At 33.0% G+C, this 17,887-nt stretch overlaps 1 protein-coding gene across 5 annotated transcripts in view; it reads right to left on the bottom strand.

The window, feature by feature from the left end:
- Positions 1–9,827: 9,827 nt before the first annotated feature.
- LOC144974961 (haloacid dehalogenase-like hydrolase domain-containing 5) overlaps positions 9,828–17,887 on the bottom strand; it is a 33,559-nt gene continuing 25,499 nt past the window's right edge. For 2 of the 5 annotated variants that reach the window (XM_078918520.1, XM_078918525.1), the window contains 8 exons: positions 15,973–16,016; positions 14,315–14,509; positions 13,357–13,469; positions 12,898–12,988; positions 12,546–12,591; positions 11,798–12,021; positions 11,174–11,316; positions 9,828–10,226 (listed from right to left, as the gene is read on the bottom strand). In XM_078918520.1, coding sequence (XP_078774646.1) covers positions 9,866–10,226; positions 11,174–11,316; positions 11,798–12,021; positions 12,546–12,591; positions 12,898–12,988; positions 13,357–13,469; positions 14,315–14,509; positions 15,973–16,016 — 1,217 coding nt within the window. In that variant the 3' untranslated portion in view covers positions 9,828–9,865. Of the gene's footprint in view, positions 10,227–11,173; positions 11,317–11,797; positions 12,022–12,545; positions 12,592–12,897; positions 12,989–13,356; positions 13,470–14,314; positions 14,510–15,687; positions 15,793–15,972; positions 16,017–16,916; positions 17,146–17,887 lie in introns of those variants that run through there. The other 3 variants (XM_078918522.1, XM_078918524.1, XM_078918523.1) reach the window with 3 other exon arrangements.

The raw sequence follows: 17,887 nt of genomic DNA, 5'->3' as shown, positions 1-17,887 counted from the left end.
AGAGAGAGGGAGAAAGAGAGAGAGAGAGAGAGAGAGAGGAAGAGAGAGAGAGAGAGAGGGAGAGAGAGGAAGAGAGAGAGAGAGAGGAAGAGAGAGAGAGAGAGAGAGAGAGAGAGAGAAGAGAGAGAGAGAGGAGAGAGAGAGAGAGAGGGAGAGAGAGAGAGGGGAGAGAGAGAGGGAGAGAGAGAGAGAGAGGATTTCTATATCGTTAAAAAAAACAACACGTAATAAATTGCTTGTCACTCTTTGGATAGGACGCTGGACTATCGAAAAGTACTTTCAGCTTGGTCCAACAGACCTAGCTACCTTATCATTGTGTTGTATGGATAGGGGAATAAAAAAACAAACAAAAACAAACAAACTCGAACCCACTCCTTTTGTGTGTAAAGCGAGAGCTCTACCAATTGATGTTCCCTTCTAGAGGTTAGGTAGCGCACTTTTATCCTATCGATCAGAAGACTGGTGATAATAATGTAACTGTATTACAAACCAGTATTTAAACGAGAGAACATCTAAAAAAAACAAAAAACAATAATAATTTTAAAAAGCAGACAGAACGTAGGGTTTTGACTTTTAACGTAAAATAAGCCACCAGGTGCAGTTGTAAGAAAGAAAACGATTACCAAGACTGTTTCTCACGATATTTAATCTTCGAGGTTGTTTGAAAACGGGTTTATCTAAATATAAACACGAGAGGGCGATAAAGCCTGTGAACTCTCAAGCAGGGAGGGTAAATGTGTTCCAGATGTGGGTGTGGAAACACGCTCAAAAGCTAATGAGATTTGTAGATATTTGTCATGGGAAAGTGTATAATAATTCTCTTTAAAAAAAAAAAAAAGTTCTAAGTCCAGGAGTCAGACGTGGAAATTGAATAAACACTCCTTATACGATAGCGTGGTCGAGCGGCGTGGTCTTTGCTTCGTACCTTAAAGGTTTCAAGTTCGACTACCCGTTACGCTGCGTGGTATTTAACAAGTTACCTTGTTTTACCTCATTTTTACGGCGCTGAGCTGCGGCTGATGCCTTGGTTATGTCAGTCTTCATTTGGACTAGACACTAAAGACACATTTCCCATTGGGAATTAAGAAAGGGATATTCTATATTTCATCAATAACTATAAGCCATTAGACTCAGGTGTACGAAACGGACGTATTATAAAGCATTTGACCATTCGATATATAATCGAACTCAAAATGGGAATTGAATAAACATTCAATAACAAATAATAACAATGAGTCCTTATAAATACATAATCAAACTAAAATCAATACATAATAGATCTAAAAATATCGAACCAATCAAATGATTTCAATAAGCATTAGTATCAGAAAACTAGGTCAAATACAATCTAATATCCAATAAGATAATTGTATATTTAATCAATAACTATGAGTCATTAGACTCAGGTGTACGAAACGGACGTATTATAAAGCATTTGACCATTCGATATATAATCGAACTCAAAATGGGAATTGAATAAACATTCAATAACAAATAATAACAATGAGTCCTTATAAATACATAATCAAACTAAAATCAATACATAATAGATCTAAAAACATCGATTAGCAGGTAAAAAAAACGATCACACCAATCATCCACATCCATCTTTTTAATCTGGTTCTAGTCATTCAGCTCTCTATATACTACTCTTGATTCGTTTGTGTTATTGTTAGAATTTTTATTCTTTGTTCAAATTCAAATCAAAATTAAAAGCACTTAGTCGTTATTTCTATTGCAATTGCATGACTAGTTTAGTTGGAGATTGTTCTCAATCATCCAGTTCTTAGTGTCAATCATGCATTTTTGAAAACGCAGAATTGTGTCATGAATATCAGAAAAAGACAAAGACTTATATGAGAGTCATCTGCATAGAAGTGGTACAGAAAGTTATTGGGAGCAATAATATGAGATAATGGCTCCATGTATAGGCGGAAGAGAATGCGTCAAAGGATCGAGCCCTGTGACACGCCATACGGCAGTTCTTTCCATAGATAACACAGGACTGTGGTTATTTCTCCTATGAGATTATGTAGTCGCTTATTTTTACACACTGTTTACGTCCCTTTAGACACGACTGGAACCAGTGTAGAGACCAAAACGTGTTGTCATCCTGTGGAGTAGAATTTCGTGGTCGATGGTATCGAAGGCTGAACTAAGGTTGAGCATGTTGAAAAAAACGAGGTTGCCTTCGTCGATATATCTTCATCATCATCCATCGTGGCTTGTGCTCTTGAGCACGTTGCCGGTCAGCTGTCTCCACGAATCACGATCCTCTGCGGTGCGCATGAAATCTGTGTTGCTTTTAAAGTCACATTTGGTCATTCTTAGGTTATTTAGATAAGTCATTCTTTGTCTTCCTCTAGCTCTCTTTCCTTCGATCATCCCAGATGTTACAATCTTTTCTATTCTGTCTCTTTTCCACACATGTCCTAGAAAGCGTAACTGCCTCTTTCTGATGTTATCGATCAGTATTCTTCTCTTTCTCACCTTCTCCAACACTTCCTCATTCGTACACCAATCTATCCATGATACCCTCAACATTCTTCTATACACCCACATCTCAAATGCCTCTAACCTCCTCGTACATTCTATGTCAAGCGTCCACGTTTCACAACCGTATAAAAGGGTACTTATAACATATGTTTCTACTACTTTCATTCTGGTCTTCAAGTTTAGGTTGTTGTTTGACACAACTGGTCGCATTTTATGGAACACGTTTTTTGCTATTGCTATTCTTTGTTTTATATCCTCTATGTCACGTGCGTCATGGGTGATGATAGTGCCTAAACATTTAAATTTCTTTACTTGTTTGATGGTCTCTCCTTTGCTTGACAAGTGGAAGGTCGCGTTGTTGTCATTCTTTGAGACCACCATGCATTCGGTTTTCTTAATATTTAGTTTCAGGCCCATCTCTTCACTTTTGCACACCACTATATCTAAAATTTTCTGCACGTGTTCTGGAGAGTAGGCCATCAGAGTACCATCGTCTGCGTAACTTATGCTATTCATATTCTGCCCTCCAACGACGACGCCTTTCATATCTTCAATTTCTTTGAATATATTATTTCACTTTCTTCTTCTTCTTCTTCTAGGTTCCATGCCTGGTCCAGGCTTCGGATACTGCATGAATTATCTCTCTCCATTCCTCCCTGTCTCTTGCTTTTTCAAACAGCTCTTGGATTGTTAGGTTGGTGAAGCCCTTCAGTTGGTCTATGAGTGTTTTTCTTTGTCTCCCCCGGGCGCGTTTACCAGGTATTTTCCACAACTTGCCAGGTATTCATTATTTCACTATATATGTTAAAAAGGTCCGATGATAAGACGCAACCTTGTCTTACTCCCTTCTCGATGTTAAAGAAGTCCGATGTTTCATTATCCAGTTTGACACACGCTGTTTGATTCCAATATAAGTTTTTCACAAGTCGAAGGTCTTTACTGTCTATACCGATCTTCTCTAAGATTTTGAATAGCGTATCGTGCTGTACTGAATCAAAAGCTTTGGAATAATCAATGAAGCATAGACAAAGTGATTTTTGTTTTTCGATTGACCGTTGCATTAATGTTTTCAATGTAAATATTGCATTTACCGTACCCTTTTATTTAACAAAACCAAACTGCTCGTCACTTATCTCTGGAGAGATCTTGCTCCTCATTCATTCTTTTCATAAGTATTCTTAACATAATTTTTGTGGCCTGGCTCATTCTGCTGATTGTTCTGTGTTGGTCACAGTCAATAGTACCTTGTTTTTTGGGTATCGTAATGAATACCGATTGTCTTAAGACATTAGGCAATTCACCCTTTTCATATAAGACATTAAAGGCTTTTGTCAGAATGTCTATTCCCAGATCGTCGAGGGCGTCAATCAATTCTATTGAGAAGCTATCTTGGCCTACCGCTTTCCCCTTTTTCATCTCTTTGCAAGCAGCTTCTACTTCTTCTCGCATAATCTGGGGACCCGTGTTCACAGTAGAGATTTCTTTATCCAAGCTCGTCCCTCCTTTGTCATCCGCGTATAGATTTTTTATGTATACTGCCCAACGTTCCAAAATTTCGTTGTCGATAAGTATATTACCGTTTGCGTAACGCATTTCCTTGTACGGCTGGGCGTTTTCCACTTAGATCTTGTATTGACTGGTTGAATTGTTTGGTGTTAGATTGTTTTTCAATTCTGTGTCATTCATGTTCAATATAATCTTCCTTTGCTCTCTTACACTCACGTTTTATAATCTTATAAGCTTCTTTATATTCATTGCTGTTGCGTTCTAGTTTTTGTCTTTCATTCATCAGTTTCAAGATCTTGTCATCCATCCACTTACGTTTTGGTTCGTGTTTTTTTCACAGATGGAATAGTTTCTCTTGCAGATTCTGTGATGCAGTTCGATACTTGATTCCAGTACTCATCTATACTATGTTTATATCTGAGGTAAAGTTTTCACTTTTTTATTTCACAGATTCTTTGTAATCATTATTTATTTGATGGTTAATTCTCAATAGATCTAATTGCAGTTTTGGTTCCACTTTCTTTTTCTTTATTTAAGTTTAATTTTTAGCGTGGCATTGACAGGTCTGTGGTCACTATTACAATCTGCGCTTGGAATAGTTGTTGCGTTGCGTACGATATTTCTGAATCGATGTTGGACCAGAATAAAGCCTATCAGATGTTTATATAGGCCACCTGGGCTTATCCATGTCCACTTCTTTCTATCGTGGTTTTTAAACCATGTATTGACAATAGTAAGGGTTTCCAATCTGCACCAGTCGACAAGTCTTTCCCCTCTACCATGTTTGGTACCTAGTCCGTGGGGGCCAACGATATTTTCAACTCTCTCGTTACCAACCTTTGGATTGAAATCACCAAATATTAAATGAATTTCATCAGATTTACATTGTTTTAATGCTTGTTCCATATCTTGATAGAATGTCTCAATTGTGTTTTCGTCACTGTCTGATGTCGGGGCGTATATTTGAATAATATTAACATTAAACGGGTTTCCTTTCAACTTTACTAAAATAACTCTTTCTGAGATTGCAACATGATCTAAATAGCACTTTGACGTTGATTTGTCTAGAAGAATTCCAACTCCTTTTTCATGATGTTTTCCACCTGCATCATACAATACAAAATCATCTTCTTTAAATACTCCTTCTCCCTTCCACTTCGTTCCTGAGATTCCAAGGAAGTTAATTTGGAACTTTTTCATTTCTTAAAAACGTTTTCAAATTTTCCTAAATGGTTTAATGTACGTATATTCCACGTGGCCAATGTGATTGTTTCATTTCGCACCAGTTTGAAACGTTCAACGTGTTCGGGACAGCTGGGAAAGTTTGTTAGTGACGGTGGTTTTCCATTGCCTTCCGTCATTGTTATTAGTAGGATTTAAATTTTGGCATTTTAATTTGACTGAGTTGTTTTTGATTTTTTCTTTGGCTTCTCTTGGTTTTTGTTTTTGTTTCCTTCCACCTTTATTTCCCCTTTTTGTTATTTTTCTGTATGCCTTGAATAATTCAAAATATCTCAAAATGTTCACTATTACTAATGTGTAATGTGTTCAGCGCTGGAAGGCTTGCTTTTCACAGAGCTCTTAAAATTATTGCATTTACGGCTGTTTTAAGTGTTATGTTTATATAGGACGAATTTTATTTCATATTCAGAGGATTTCTTATGAATTTGTGCTGCTTTTGACGAAATTTCGTGAATTTTAAACAATGAATTTAGCAATATTTTAAAGTTTTGTAAATTTTTGCAAGGATTTTATCATCTATTGAGACCATTTTTGTTTACGTTTTACGATTTTAAGAAGAAAAAAACAACAATGAGCTATTTTAATCCTATTACAACGGTCGACGATAAACATCGAAAATGACAACACCTAATTATTGTTATAACTATTCACCCCAACACCTACATACAATACGACACACAATTAATAATACACCGATATATCTTAAGACGTCGTTAAAAACTCGGAGGAGGGCAGTTTCCGGAGAGTGAAATGATTGAAACTTTTCGCCCATGTTGTTTCTGCTGAGGTGTTGTTTGAAATGTTCAAGAACAATTTTTGATGTCACGTGATCATAGCTCCACAATAAATATTATTATTATTATTATCATCATCATCCTCATCTTCCTCCTCCTCCTTCTCATTATTATTATTATTATTATTATTATTATTATTATTATTATTATTATTATTATTATTATTATTATTATTATTTTTAATATTATTATTTTATTTTTATATTATTATTATTATCATTATTATTATTTTATTTTAAAATTATTATTATTATTATTATTATTATTATTATTATTATTATTATTATTATTATTATTATTATTATTATTATTATTATTATATCATTATCATTATTATTTATTTTTTATTTTTATTATTATTATTATTATTATTATTATTATATTATTATTATTATTATTATTATATTATTTTATTATTATTATTATTATTATTATTATTATTATTATTATTATTATTATTATTATTATTATTATCATTATTATTATATCATCATTATTATTATGATTATTAGATTTTTACTATTATTATCATCATCATTATTATTATTTTCATTACAAGAAATGCCCCGATAATGATCTGGATTAGAGATTAATCGAATGCACAATAATTGGCGAATGACGAATACCAAAATACGCACTCCAATTCTAAACCAAGTCTCAATTATACTCCAGTAAGAATTTTTGTTTTGTTAACATTAAAAATTGGAACGCATCGCATACCTATCAATAAAATGTTTTTTCTAAAATCTGAAATATTTCATCAGATCAAAATAGGCCCACAAACACATTTTATAGTATCTAACTATTTCAACACTTATTACAATTTTTTAAATCATCAAATCTTCTCACAAGTACAAGATATAAATTAAACAATGGATAGATTCAACTATCAGCATTGACTTCTCCTCGACATAGTACCAGTTTCGGAGAGTCAGTCACATATTTTTATCAAGTCATAACTTCAATATTTGTGTGTGTATTGTGTGTGTGTGTGTGTGTGTGTAGTTTATGTTCTTGAAATTTTCAAAAGTTTTAAGAATAATTCAATGATCTATGCATGATAAAGCGTTCATAAACAAAAATTGAGCCGTTATGAGCTCAATATCCATTAAATGTTCCCACAACATTCAAACACAAGGCAATTTATACCACCTTATGTTTGTTTGCTCCTTTTTTGGGGTTTTAAGGCACTTGCGACATATTTAGGTCATTTCAGTGCCAGTAAAAACGAAGAAAGTGGGATATCTAAAATATTTTAAAATTACAAGTAAAAGTACCCAAGAAAAAGCAAGATAAAGGGGACTGGTTCCAATGGGGAACATATGTAGATTCCAAGAGCACACTTTCAGTGAACTTAGTTTGAGATCACATAAAAGTCTCATCCAGATACCACAACAAGATCCCATCAAAATGAATACACGCAAATTTCTACAGAATATATTCAAAAAGAAAAGATAACTAACAATACATAACAGAGAGATGAATTACAAGGGAAATAATCATCGCCCAAAACTAATACTAGAAATTTTGAATGTTTCCATCTCAGCCATGGACTCCGGAAAGGCCAGGACAAAACCAAGCAGTCCCATTCCGAAACATAGACAGAAAGCAATTAGGAAACAGATAAAGGGGATAGAAGACAAAGCAAGTGACCTCCTGCCCACCATGGTAATTCAAAGGACCCCACCCAGCATACCACCTTACCAGCCACTTTACACCAAAGTAAGGATACAAGTTTGTGCCATACACAACAGGACTCAAATCCACGAGCTATATGACGCAAGCCCAGTGTCATACCAAAAATGTTGCATTAAAAAAAAACCCCAAAAAAATAAAATAAAACAAATAAAAAACAACACTGAAATATAGATAGGCGGATAGTTTGATTTTAAGACATTTTAAAGAGCTGATGACTTTTCGTTTGTGTCAGCACCGGTAAAAGGAAGATGATGGTATGGTCCTAATAATTTTGTGTTGACAAGCTGATATGAAAATGTAAGATACAAGGCTACTATTTGAAGATCACCTTATCAGTGTTTCAAGTCTGAGATTGCTAAAAAATGTTTCTGCTAGAAGGTGTACATTCAAACACCTTCAAAACATATGACCTAATCTGTTAAAGAGGGATAATTTAGAAGACCAAAAATAAAAATAATATACGTCTAAGTCACGGCTTGGTCTAAACCAAAATCTCATTCACTGACAGTGACAAAAACTCACTATACAATAACTTAAAAGAAATTTTTAAAAAAGAAAAAAAAAAAAAACCCCATCATGATTCAAGTATTTTTCATCAGAATAAAATAAAATATAAGGACGAATGAATGAAATAGAAATAGAATTTTAATAGAAATTTAAAACAAACTGGATTTACAAAGAAGAATGGAATCTAAAACATAAGTTGAAGTAATCACTGTTTTTTTTAAATATATATAAATTTACAAAAATTACATCATATTGAATTAAGCTTACATTAATATTTACATCATAAACAATGGAATTTCTTTAGAAAGAACAACCAATAAAAGTGAAGTACAAGTTGTCTTGCGTCAAGTTAAAGTATTGTATCACAGATTATTTTTCATGAATAACTATCAATATAATATATTGACATGGCAATAATTCATATTATAATATTTATAAAATGTGATTTAACCTTTGGATCTACAGGTATGAACACAAGCTAGACTAGTTAGAACTACTATTCATGCACAGGATTGGAAACAAATTAAAATAAGTCATCCATTTTTATATTAAAATGAGACTTCCAATCTATATATCTCTCTTCGTTGAAAATTACTTTAAGTGATGGAAACAAGTTTGAGAATTAAAAAAAAAAAGAATTAAAAAAAACAACTTGAAACCCCCCCCCCCCCCCAAAAAAAAAACAAACAAACAAACAAACAAACAAACAAACTAGAAACTAAAAAAACTATTCCATGTTGTCTATGTTAGTGTAAGACAAGGCTCCAAAATAGAACATGTGAAAATGAAATCTATTTATATTTTATGCATTTATTTCCAATCATTAAATGAAAGAAGACACAATACTGTATAAGTTATACTAAAATGCTTCACTGTCATACTGCTGGCCTTTTTATAAATTTATTCTACCAGGAGTTACGTGCTTTATTATGAGACCTAGTTTCTATAACCACAGCCAGTTTTTCAATCTAATGTTTTTATCTGGCGTGGGTCCCACATATCTTACAATTAACACTTTGATATTAGCGTAATATACGCCATGACTAGATGAATCACATTATAATTCATGGTATAATATTACAATTAAATCTGTGTAACAAGGACATCACATAAAACCAGCTTTCTTCTCATAAGAATAAGATCTGAAGGTTAAAAAAACATTAAGCAATTATTTGGATCATGAAGATGCAATCATGCAATGAAATCATTGGTGACATAATATTTGATTAGATTCAATACTAGGAATGTGTGCCATTATTCGTCTTAAAATAATTATGGTCAGTGACACAAGTCTCTCTCTCTTTCTCTTCCCCCTTCTCTCTCCCTCTCCAACCCTCTCTCTTTCTCATCTCCTCTCTTAAGATCCCTAACCTCTCTCAGAATTTCTCTGTCACTTTTTCTCCTATTACACAGTTACACAGGCATTGAGGTAAAAACATCAGACATATAGTTGTCTTATCTTTCACGACTATCTAATTCCCTCATTATAATTTCACATTCTTGCTTAATAACCCATATTATATATATATATATATATATATATATATATATATATATATATATATATATATATATATATATATATATATATATATATATATATATATATATAAATAGACCACTTAGTGCAATCTGATGCCTTCTCGCCTGAAAATGTATTCGATTCCTTCGTGGACGTCGTGGACGTATTTGTGTGGCTGAGTTAATTCTGGTTCATCAGCAATGTCGCGATGGCCATGGTGAACACTCTTTTTGTTGTTGTTTGTTGTGATTGAATTTGTTGACTCTTCGTCTGGTTTGTGCTTGTACACTCCTGTACCCACTAAAAGACTATGGCAAAATTCAACTGTCTGTTCATTCAGACATTCTGATTTGGGAATTAGTCTGGATACGGGAAGTTCGTAGTTGTTGCCATTAGGGTCTTTCTGCTTGATGAATCGGTCATACAAGTTAGCACCAACTATGTCAACTGTTGGGTTGTCTCTGTCAAGAATAAAAGGGAGAAAATGAGTACAATTATTATATAAAAAATAAAGATGTCTATTTAAGTAGCCTATTACCCATTTCAGCATTTTCAAAGTGCTGTCAATTATTCATTAATTCCCAAAACAGGCCATACAAAACCAAATTCCATTTCAAAATCTAAAAGTCACCTGCTAGTCGACTCTAAAAATATTAACCATTGCATACACCAGGTATTCATTCACACATGTGTATAAAAAGTCTTGCTCAAGAATGCAACAGCAAGTCCAGAGTTCTGATAGTTACTGTCACAAATCCAGTCAATGATTGTGATCCAACATCCCCTGACTTTCTTCCAGGATGCGACAGAACCACTCAGCTAACTGCAGCACTAATTATCACTACTTATTATTGATATAAATATTAAAACCATTTCAAAGTAAGAACCTGAGTTTAATCATTGACTCGACACAATCTCATCTCATATCATTTGTCCATAATCCCTTTCTAAAGCTGCAATTCTTAACCAATCACTCATTATATGTATGGCCAGAAATGAGTCAGATAGTAAAAAAGGAAAAGGAAAAAAAATATGAAAAGAATATTTGTATAATGCACACATCCATGTAATGAAAACCATGCTTTATGATCATTTAAATCTCCTGATGATGGAATAATGTACATTTAGCCCATAGGATGAGACATATAATCTTATAACAACTACTACAATTTTCAAACAAAGACGACCTATTTTACACCTGACAGACTTCTCAATTTAAATTAATTACAGATGTGTGCAAAAGGCCTTTCTTAAACTTAAAGGCATACTGTTCCAAATCACCGGCTTGGTCCTTTGAACATAATTTACATCAAGTTGTGAGTCCAAGACCATAACTCTTCATCACAATGACACATTCAAAAATATAAAAAAGTAAAAAAACAAATCTTGATCAGACTTGAATGCTTACCCAAAAAAGTACAATCTCCTAAGTGGTTTATTAAAACCCATCTGCTTGGCAATTTTGGCTACTGTATGTTCTGCAAAGCGGTATGTAATCTCACATGGTTTACCCACTAAGTTCTGGTACGACAAATCATTGCCAGTGATTTTCTGTAGAAAAAAAAATGTTTGTAGAGAATAACAGTTGTTGTTTTCTATGTTTTTATTCTTTAGTATATAGATCAAGCAATTATCTGTGTGTGAGTGTGTTTGTGTGAGTGAGAGAGAGAGAGAGAGAGAGAGAGAGAGAGAGAGAGAGGGAGTATGGGTAGGGAACCTGGGATGTTAGTGTAATTCCTTATAGTTCTGGCTAAGTTGCCTAAGCTATCAATGGTATAAATATATACGTAACAGTTTACTAGTATTTGGTAAATAAGTAAATTTATTGGATTTGCCTTTTCATTGACTTTAGGACTTAATACTTGCATCGTTTTTTAATATCATTTCAGCACTTGTAAAAGGAAAGATGATGGGGTTGTCACAGATTTTAGGTTTATAGCTGAGTTGTATTAATAGATGCCCAAGAAAAAGAGAGACAAAAAGTTGTGTTAAAATTTAGAGTGGAAGACAAAATATTCAAAAGATGTTGTACCTTATATAGAGCTTCTAAACAAAGGAGAAAAGCCCCGTGGCCAAAACGTGGCATGCATGCTTCTGCCATGAACATCAGATCTAGGTTGCAGGCTATTAAGGGTATTTGTGGAACATTATGGATATCAGTTGGGGCTGATGTTGGTTTCCCCTCTGTCAATAGCAAGTCAATGAGCAGCTGGAGATCTGTCTCCCATCTGCATGGTTCACCAATTAGAAGGACAACTGTAAACATAACCAAAAAAAAAAAAAAAAATAAAAACATATAGTAAATCGACATCCTTTTTTAGATTTCCAAGACAATTTTATCATTACAAATAAAATTGTTGCTCAAAATATTCCAGTTTTGTTTTTTCCAACTAGGGACCTTTAGTATATAACACAATTCGCAAAAGATGAAGTAACAGAATTATTCTCATATAAATTTATCCCAGTAGCTGACAGTTTCTAATAGCCAACTTTGCCATTTTCATAAACGCACTTATTTGACTTCAGCGTGTCTATTTTTAAAACAATTAGCACCAAATATGCACTTAGATTAGCCTTGAGCATTAAATCAAAACATCTCTCACAAAGTTACCCGCCAGTTAAAGTAAGTGAACTATTACATTATAGAATAAGAGAGACATGTTATATGTCACTTTGATAGAAACGTTTATAGAAATGTGCTGTTAAAAGATGATTCCATGAATTCTCCAACTGGTGAGATATATTCAAAATAAGACATATTTTACTCAATTATGCCTTACCTTCTACTCTTGGAAAATTAATGTCCTCCTTGGGATTTTCTTTAGCCTGCAATAAAAGAAATATTTTCATGAATTATCAACAGTTGTCTTAAATCATTTGACAGGTTAAAGATGACACTGAAAGTGCAGTTAGTTTACTATTCATTAATGATTAGATTCATTCGGTAAGAATAATCGATTATTATATTACAATAAGATAAACATATATTTCTATTTGGGAGAAAATATTTCCAATAAAAAAAAACAAAAAACAACAACTTTAAAAACTATTAAACCTATCCAAAATGGATCCATTTTCAAGTAATGAGAGATCAAGTCATATCATAAGAAATTCTCTTGCAATACAACTTACTATTTTGACTCTATTGGTATGGTCAACATAATCAAGAAAAGGGTAGGCCTGTTTCACGTCATCAATGGTACAGAGGTTTGAGAAACCAAGACTTAAAAGCGTTAAGGTAAATTCAGACATATTGACAAATAATAAGAATGAGCTGTATGGAATGAATGGGGACAAAATGCCATAAAAAAAGGTGTAATAATCAATCTCTCTTTTATTTTTGGGATTGATGCGTCTGGTGTAAAACTGATTTTAACTAGGTAATTAATAAAAAAAAACTGCCCTGCATGTAATCAGACCTGCCAAGTTTAAAACATTAACATTGGGTAAAACTTTTGTCCAAACTTAACTAATACTTGAGATGTGCTATTACAGATGACACTTATATTGAAAAAAATAGAGGTTAAGTATATATATATATTACTATATTTTCAATCAATTTAGAATACTCAATCTATTGGTAAAGGATACTCTTCAGCAATTTCTAATCTGTGCTCCTGCCCGATGACAAGTGTGTGCTTTGAGTGAAATTGGTCAAGGAGTTTGGCTGGCGTAGGGGCATGAATGACTTGATCTGGTGTCACCTGAAAAGAGGATGTTTTGCAGGGGTAAGCATGCTTTTGCAAAACAATTTAACATGACACTGTCACTATAGGTTTGTCAATGATTAAATATTAAAGTTGATGTGAGGTAATCGCAATATTATAGTTAACTTATTCAAAATAATAAAGAGCAATATTTCAACAGCGCTCTGTAAAAGGTTACTCATTAAAAGTTTCAAATAATTATACTACATTTGTAATTTCCTAACTTCAATGTTGATTGCTTTTTTCCATTACATTCTACATATTTGAGTGATACTCCTAGCATAACCTGACTTCTATTCTATTCATCATTGCTTCATGAATGAAAGCAAATGTAATGAATGATTACAACCTTTTGTCATAAACTCATAACTTGATAAGGAAAAATGAGACTTGAAACATTTGATAAATGATTGGATTATCAATGACAACATTATGTTAATGACGTTAAAAATGTTTTTAATAATGCGACCAAATTAAGAGTCAGTTTATTGATATCTATGGAAAGTCATCATCTCCTTATTCTTGTTCATCTTTAAAGCAACCCCTTTATTCAAGGATCCAGAACTGGAGTCCACATTTGCACATTCCGTAGAAAAACAATGGAGAGAAAGAAAGAGTGAATGATAGTGCTGTTATTGAATATTGTTAATACTGGAAAAGACTTGAAGTCTTCAAAATCGTATAGTTGATACATAAATGTTGACTATGTAAAACTTATTTGAAGTCAACAAAATTTTTACTGTCTTGAGCTCTGATCTCTGGTGGACTGCATTATTTTTTTTAAAAAGACAGATGATTTTTCATTCATCACGTTTGAAAAAAAAAATGCATTATACACGTACATGGATATCAAACCATTTTTCAATTTGTCTGGCTTTGTCTTGACTCCGATTACAAGCATTTGTCACAAACGCAACTGGGACTTTGAGTTTTCCTTCAGAATCTTTTAGTTTTTCCATTGCCTTCTTGGCTGGATCGAGTGGGTTAGTGCCACGAGCCAATACTCCATCTACATCAAATAGTATACCAAACTCAGTCTGAAAGAGAATAACACTATTATATCAATTTCTATTTTGGGAAAGAAAACGATTTAACACTCATCATATTGACTACAAAAATAAAGTGGAAACACACACACACACACACACACACACACACACCTATATATATATAAGTACCTAATAAAAACACTCACAAACACATACCCAAATGAAAACACTTACACACATACACACAGATATACAAAGTATGGCTAAATTAAACCACTTAGATAAAGCTTTTGAAATCATTATCCCGATTTTCAAAAATAAATCAGTGAACAATGATTGGATTCCGTGATTTTTAAAAAGGAGTCTCTATACCTACTTCTCAAAAGGAAAGACCATGGATGATTGATTCTTGATTGTAATTATTATAACTATCTATGTTGAAACAAGCCCACGATTGTGTTTGGTTATCAGTTTTGCAATCATATGCACATTGGTACATTCTTGAAAAATAGGAGGTAAATTATGATTAGTTATTATTACTATCACTATTATTATTATTATTATTAACTCACACTACATCTTTTAATCTGTAACACATCATAACATAGTATGACATATGGTATAGAGCTAAATAGGATGAAATCCCTTCAACTCAACGCCATTAATAATAGTGCTAAAAATCTATTGATGGAAAGATAATAATGATAAACATAAAGATGTGTGATTTACAAACATATTATTATCTTTTTATCGTAACTTACAAACACCACACATACACGCAAACACACTATCATTGTTATTATTATCATCATGAACATATTAATATCATCATCTTCATTTGTTGATTTTGATACAAAGATGGCCCTGCCCTTGAGCACTGGTGCGAGTGGACGTGTCTTTATTTTTGTTTGTTTTTTGTTTTTTTTGTTTTTTTTTTGGTTAGAGTAGACAGACAAGAATCATCAATGATCCTAACCAGGATATAGATAATACAACACAGATCAAAGGCAAATGAATACACCACTCTCACTCTCACAACTCACAGACTCATTCTTCCCGATGCCGAAAGTAATAAAACGGTTGAAGGAATGACATCTTCCAACTACTAATTTGTCACTAAGCCGTCTCAAATAATTTTGCACGAATATCCTATTATAAATTTCAGGAAGCTTAGGACACAATTTTGATTTCGTAAGCAAAACCGACAAGTTAAGTATCATTGTTACTTTTAACGGAATGCAGTATGCAGTAGCAGTGACCACAGAATTGTATAATAATAATATCGTGAGGTAGCTGTGACTGTGTCGCAGTGGCATTGTCATTGTTTTGAAACTCTTCAACGTCAAGAGTAAAAAATAAAAAATTTCTACTGGGAATAAGCATTTAGGTTCATGTAAAAATCACAGAATATAATAATTTGTAAAATGTTTCTTATTAAAATTGAACAAACAATAATTAATGAATGGAAAAATTAACTTTAAAAAATTATAATGCATAACAAATCAACTTACTTCAGCATCTGTGATATCGGAGCCCATTGAAATATCCGAATTATCTGTTAAGTAGAAATAAATGAACTTTTGATGAGACTTTCAATTATTATTAATATATAATAATAATAAAAATAATAATAATAATAATAATAATAATAATAATAATAATAATAATAATAATAATATAATAATAATAATAAAATAATAATAAAATTATTATTATTATTATTATTATTATTATTATTATTATTATTATTATTATTATTATTATTGTTATTATTATTATTATTATTATTATTATCGACGTGTATACAGGTCTGACCTCGAACGCAATTATTGACCTCGTTTAACGCTGAATCTAATAGTAATGGGCAAAATTTAGCGTCATTTTTTGAGACTTCCATTACAAGGAGCGCATAATTAATTGGGTTATCAGACCTGCAAATGAGTGCCCGGCGATCATTATTATTTTTATGATTATTATCATTATCTAGAAATTGTGCGGCTATGTGGTCTAATGGTATAACACTTGCTTTCGGATCGGAAGGTCCTGGGTTCGAGCCTCGCTCAGCGCATAGTTGAGTCCTTGGAAATGGCTCTTCACTCAAATTATCTCACCGTACTCATTTGTAAAATCAGCTCCTGGCCGTTGACAGCGTTGTCTCTGTCCGAAAAAGATCGTAATATCGTTTAACAGGCGTCAAGTCTCGTGCTACATGTTAAGTGTTGTTGTTGTTGTTGACCAGGTACCCCTTGTAAAGCACTTTGAGCACGTTTAGTGGATATTGCGCAATAAAACGCTCGCACAAAAAAAAAAAAAAATGAAAATAATATAATTGTTGTGTCAACGTAAGTATTCAGTCTATACAATCGAAAAATGTATCATAAATAAATAAACGAATTTGTAAATTTGCATGTGAGTTTTCATTTTTTAAAATTTATTTATTTATTTATTTATTTACATTTTAGTGTGGATACCTGAATTATAGCCATCGTTTTCCTCGTTTATCAAGTCTTGAATAGTACGCATTCTGAAAATTTCCTTAGAAATCACAACAAAAATATCTTTGTTTGCAAACAGTTCCGTGCTATGTAGTTAAGTCCTATGAAGTGTTTGTCTGAAACCATTCACAGTAATATTTTCTGATATTTCCACGAAAATCTCTGCTTTTATTTCTTCAACTACGTTGTTTACATGAGTCCCGTTTGCAACGACTTCATTTATTGGATACTCGCTATGAGTAAGGAGGAGCACAAACTTGTGGATCAACCAATCGTTAGTAAGGAAAATCGGTTGAGGTAAAATGACCCGCCACGATCAACAGCGTTCGGCTGGTTGTTATTGATTCAAATCTAGTATGCTTATAAAAAAAAAAAAAACAATATTTCATAAATAAATAAGCCAGAAAAGTGATCATCAAGTAAAAACAAAACAAAAACACCCTAGGCATGGAAGTGAAATAATAGCTTAAGACCCGCAAATGGGAAGAATTAAAAACAGCTATTCAAGGCCATGGGGTCCCCGTAAGGTCAACGTGGCTCACCGCCCAACAGCTGATCGACGTAAACAAAAATGTCCTTGAATAGAGCAAAGACCCTCGTATCAAGCCCCCCCCCCCCCCCTCTCTCTCTCTCCTCTCTCTCTCTCTCTCTCTCTCTCTCTCTCTCTCTCTCTCTCTCTCTCTCTCTCGCTCTCTCTCTCTCTCTCTCTCTCTCTCTCTCTCTCTCTCTCTCCGTGTTGGGGTTTTGTGTTCGACAACCATTATCGCATCGAAGAAACTCAACAAATTTGAAAATTAAAAAACTTTCTATTACTTTCCAGCATTTTGTGAATTTTAATTTATCTGGGATCACAAAATGTTACTAGATATATCTTCTGACGTCGGTTTGAAGTAGAATTGTAAGAAGCATTTAATTTACAATGCTGAGTGCT

The sequence above is a fragment of the Berghia stephanieae genome, chromosome 6, assembly GCF_034508935.2.
Source record: "Berghia stephanieae isolate SIO BIC M18660-M18661 chromosome 6, UCSD_Bste_1.3, whole genome shotgun sequence".
NCBI classification, from domain to species: domain Eukaryota; kingdom Metazoa; phylum Mollusca; class Gastropoda; order Nudibranchia; family Aeolidiidae; genus Berghia; species Berghia stephanieae.
Note: the sequence above shows the minus strand (reverse complement) of the source record. Positions and strands in the feature narration are given on the sequence as shown.